Source organism: Sphaeroforma arctica, assembly GCF_001186125.1.
Source record: "Sphaeroforma arctica JP610 unplaced genomic scaffold supercont1.45, whole genome shotgun sequence".
NCBI lineage: Eukaryota > Ichthyosporea > Ichthyophonida > Sphaeroforma > Sphaeroforma arctica.
In genome coordinates, this window is record NW_014040513.1 from 182,518 (window position 1) to 187,996 (window position 5,479).

General features: G+C 41.2%; 1 protein-coding gene across 1 annotated transcript; it reads left to right on the forward strand.

The window, feature by feature from the left end:
- Window positions 1–2,396: 2,396 nt before the first annotated feature.
- SARC_01188 (hypothetical protein) lies at window positions 2,397–4,778 on the forward strand. The gene has a single exon (XM_014305109.1). The coding sequence runs from the start codon at window positions 2,718–2,720 to the stop codon at window positions 4,554–4,556; it is 1,839 nt and encodes a 612-aa protein (XP_014160584.1). The 5' UTR covers window positions 2,397–2,717; the 3' UTR covers window positions 4,557–4,778.
- The last annotated feature ends 701 nt before the right edge of the window (window positions 4,779–5,479 follow it).

A 5,479-nucleotide genomic window follows, 5' to 3' on the forward strand; every position in this document is an offset into this window, starting at 1 on the left:
TAGTTAGTTATGTATGTATGTATAGTAATATAATATATNCGATATATATATATATATATATATATATAGTGTGTGTGTGTGTGTGTGTGTGTGTGTGTGTGTGTGTGTGTGTGTGTGTGTGTGTTTATTTGCGTGTATGTATATGTACGTGTGAGTGCATAGCAGGTAAAATAGTAACTGGTTACTTCAAAGTTTGTGTGATATTTCGTCGGCGACCACAACAGTCAAAAGCGAACCAATATCAACATGATATGTGGCCATTAATTCTGTTTGATGGACCAACTAGTCCACGCTACTGTTTTTTTGCATACTCAGAATAGTATTTATTGGACAAGAATTCTATGCCTGAATGTATTCTAGATACACATATACTGTTAACTTCATTTGTCCATAAATCAATTTTAAATATAGGACTCCACTCTTGTTCCCATTAATTATTACATGTATGCCCAAATTAGGATTTATTGAAAGTACCTCTTAAAATAATTGGCTAGATACACATGAATAGTTATAAATTTGCTTCTGCATGGAATAGGGCTGAACATCTCCTCCCATGTATTCTTTTAAATTGTATGCCCAAGTTAGCATTAGTATTCATTGAAACAAATACCTCTTGAATGAATTGATGAATACATTTATATTATCAAACAATGCTATGCTTTGAATGTATGTTAGATACATTTAAACTGGCGACTTTCGTTTGTCCATAATTCTAATTGTACATGAAGTTCTAACCTAGTCACAAACATTTACATTTTTACATGTCTATTGGAGAGCATTTACATTTTTACATGTCTATTGGAGAGGTGAAATGCGAATCTGATACGAGTTAATTTTCGAATGATGCTACGCATACAAATTTCTTGTAAATATATCAGGCTGAATTCCCGCCGATGGGGTGGTGTCAACTTCACATATTAAAAAAAGATTTGCCGCACACATTCATACCCTGTGTATAATTCAGAGGGCTGTGATTGTCCGATGTATTCCTCTAATGTTTGATTCCAGTACTACGGCATAAACGAAGCGCTTTATCGCGGTTTGCACCTTGTAGATATTTTGAAAAATAACATTCATGCGTGTATGAAAAAAAATTCTGCATAACACTATGTAGTATGACATTTTAAAAAACATTGTACAAGTCCGAATCCGGCAATATTTTTATTTGTTAGCTTTGTCGCTCTCTCGATATCTATTTATTAGATTCTCTTTCTGAACTACAACAATAAATAGAGAGAGAGACGGCCCAGAAGGGGGGATTGTTGAAATTCCTTTTTTATATTATTCTTTTTCTTTTTTTAAATCGAGTGCTTATTGGTCCTTTGTCTTTTACCAGCTTTTACATTTGCCCTTTTGGGTCGTAACAGACTGTAGGTGAGAGACTAGGCGCCTAGGCCTGACATGAGGGCCTGAGCCCTGAGCCCTGAGGCCTATGTAGCCTGGAGAGCCTGAGAGACCCCCAGAGTCCAGGCTGAGACTCGACTCCTGACTCTGAGTCTCAGAGTGTGATCTCGAAATTCAAGCAAAATAATTTTGCTTGCCAACGAGATGCGCACACCGCATACTTTAACAAGTTTTCGCACATTTACTTCTTGTTGAGTCAGAGACTCATCAGAGACTCAGAGTGCTTGTGCAATGCCGCAAGGGGCATTGGACAACCCGGCGATGGGCAGGCCTACCTTTCTCCTCTCTTTCTCTCTCTCTCTCTCTCTCCGATCTCTCTATCTCTCTCTCACACACACTCTCTCTCTGATCTCTCACTCTCTCTCTCTATAAACTATAAAGTTTATATTTTAAAATAGGGTGTTGAGAGAGAGTTTACTAAATAGAGTATTTACCGGGGTATTTATAAGTCGGTAGCCGGCCTGTTGCCTTTTTCAATTTTTGTTTTTTATAAAACATCTGTTCAATTTTCAGTAGACTATGGGTCTTTAAATTTATTTTTTAATTTTACAATGTAAAACAAAAGAACCTTGTTTTACGAACCTCGTAATAATATTCTAAATATAAACCCAGTTTAATTTTAAATTTAAGACACTTTACAACACCGCTGACCGCCCTCGTATACTTAATTTTCAGGCATCTCCCACAGACACGGCTATAAAATAATAAATCGCGTGATTTTCTAACGTAATTTACGATATTTGTGTGGTAATTAGGATTTCATTTTTGTTGCTTATTATTTCTGAAATAACTTGCTCCATAAAAATGATTTTATTTTATGTGCTCGACCAATGACGACAAGCTTAGTACGGGATTACCAGACGCTCTGAATATTGCCCGGAAGATTGAAGTGCATGTGTACTACTTTGTGCTTCGGGATTAGGGTTCACGGCTAAAATCGCTTACATAGACAGTGCGATCGCCTCGAGACTCATAACATCCACTGGTATAGTAAGCTCCTCAATGCATTCAGCATCGCATAGACTTGCAGTACGGTAAAAGACGGTGTTGTTTATAGACCATACATGCATCACATCATAAATTGCGTTAGGCTTGTATATACGCGTCATTGCATGCAGTCGGACAGTTTTCTGAGAAAATAGGCGCATTAGCCCTCAATACCATCTCAAGGCAATTCTAGTAATATCTGTCGACGGTTTGTATCAAAGGAGAAACCTTGCGCTGTAAGGTGGAGTTTAAAAAAAAAATTTAAGCGAAGCGATCCAGATGCATCTTATAGACATCACATCAGAATTTAGTCCCCACATTATTTGATGCAAAGTAAAAGTATTATGCAATCTCAAACACCGAGACAGGCAGCGTATTCCATACCAGCCGCACAGTCTACCATGGTAGGAACACCCACACAGACTATGATGTCCGGTTCAGGGCACGTCACGCCTGTGCCAGGGCAAACACACGCCCAAGTACAAGCACCAGCTGGTACGCAAGTACAAAGTCAGGTGGGAATGCAGAATATCGCGGTGGATGGCTCACATGTTATGGGAAAGGTCAATACCATCGATCAAATTACACAGGGGTATACAAGTAATAGTGCAACGATGGCTGTACAAGGCCCATTACCGATCGGTATGACGGCGAACACGCCCATGTACTATTGTCAGTGGGGTCGGTGTGGTGCTATGTTCAGCAAAGTGCAGGAACTGAATGATCACAACTTTTTTCATGAACAAGAGCGACAGAGACAACAGCGCCAACAGCAGCAGCAGCAATATAAACAGCCACAGCAGCTACCACACCAACCACAACAACATCGCTTTCAGCAGCAACCCTCTACACAGAGACAGTCTAGTACTCAACAGCACATTGGTGCGTCGACGTATGCACAACCGGCGATTGTACCAGACCCTACTGGCGCCGCATATGCCCATGCATCGGTACCTCACGACTTTTACAGAGGAGGGGGGTACAGTGACGGGATGTATGTTGCTCCACCTATGCAGGCGCATCCCCAGGCCACCCCGGCTCAGGCCCAGGCCCAGGCCCATGTATGGCATCAACCGCAAGTGCAGGTGCAGCAGCAGGCCAGGCCGTTGAGTGTGCCTGTGCCGGTTTCCGGTCAGACAACCTTTCCGTGCTTGTGGGAAAAATGTGGACAAGTATTTATGTCGCAAGCTGCCCTGCAGAGTCATTCGATTGTGCATACTGGCGCACAAGCTGCACTTTCCGAGCAGGCAAAGACTGAGAATGGAGAAGGTAGCGATCCGTTTACATGTACTTGGGAGCAGGGTTGTCAGAAAAAGTTTGCAACTATCGAACAGTACAATCAGCATATGTTTGAGCACAGTAGTTATGCGGACACGAACGCGAACAACATCACGAAGTGTACGCATCCAGGGTGCAGGAAGACTTTCATACGAAAAGCAGATATGGAAGCACACCGCGATACTCACAGCAAGGATTTTCCGCATGAATGTCCGATACCAGGATGCGATAAGAAGTTTAATCACAAGGGGTCCTTGAATATACATATACGTACACATACGCAGGATAAGAGATACGTGTGCACCTGGGAGGGTTGTGAGAAACGATTTCTGCACAGGGGAAACTTGAATAGTCATCTACGCACACATAGTGGCGAGAAACCGCATCAGTGCACCTGGGAGGGTTGTACAAAGAGATTCCAGCACAAAGGAAACCTCAACACTCACTTGCGGAGACATGCGGGTAACAAACCCTACGAATGTCCAGAGGCCGGCTGTGATAAGAAATTCACTACTCACGCGACAATGGATTACCATATTCGCACACACACGGGCGATCACCCTTTTGCCTGTACCTGGAGGAACTGCATGAAGCGATTCATCACCAAAGGTAACCTCAACGTCCACATGCGCACACACACTGGGGATAAGCCGTATAGGTGTGCTTGGGATAAGTGTAAAAAGTGCTTCAGCACCCAGGCCAGTCTAGATTATCATATCAAAACGCACAATAAGCGAGCCGAGGGATTGGCAGCAAGTGTTTCTACGACGGATGCGGCTGCACTGATTATGAGTGCGAGTGCCACGGCAGCTGCTGCGCCTTCGAGCTATATGGGAAACATGGGAACGACCTCTAATAACTCGGCACCAACGCAAACTTTCTTCTGATCGTAACTATCTCGACTGACATAGGCGTTCTCAGAATATATATCGGTCCCAGATGGTAGTGATAGCATCATATAAAAACGTAAATATACCAATAATCATGAGAAAGCAATTTAGAGAATATGGATACTTAGCACGGATACGTAGCAATATGGACAGCATAATCCATATTTCGTGCGGAATCTTTATTAATTGCGATAATCAGCGGTCAAAATAAAATACTGCATAAGAATTTAAGTATACTAAGCCAGCCAGCAATATTTGAAAGAGCTTTAGAGATGATGCGAAAGTCAAAGTCGACCCGATACTTTAATTATTCTTAGAATGGTGCTTGTCGAACTGATGATCCATATTTTTTGTTTATAAATATGGTTAGGGTTTGCGTAGTCATTAAATCATGCAAAAAAACATATAATATAGATACGTATATATGTACCTATATACATGTATAATTGTATATAAATATTTATGTGTTTTTTCAATATACCTATTCATGCTATTCATGTAAACATGTCCATATTTATCCTCAAAAGGCTTTATGTTTTTTAAACGGTCATATTCGCATGTTGTTCGCCCAACTTTTACAAATTATATTTTTAAGTCTACGAGTTTACGTTTTATTTTTACGCACGCTGTAGCGAGGTAGAGGTACATACAAACAGAAAATTGCATTGCACATGCCCCCTAAAGTTTGAAAGCACATAGAATGTTGATTTGGTAGAATCCATTGGGAGGAGTATTTCTTTACTCGATGCGACTTTTCTGATAAATAATGTCCCAGATTTGTTTCCTCTTTCTTATATTGAAAAAGGACTGGCCACTCTAGCGACTGTTAGAGTAGTAGGGGCTAGTAGTGAGTACGAGAGAGTCTCTCTAAGTCTCTATTTAGAAGTCTCAGCTCTCAGCTCTCAACTCTCAAGACCCAC

Coding starts and splice junctions, on each gene's coding strand:
- SARC_01188 (XM_014305109.1), top strand. CDS start 2,718: ATGCAAAGTAAAAGTATTATGCAATCTCAAACACCGAGACAGGCAGCG.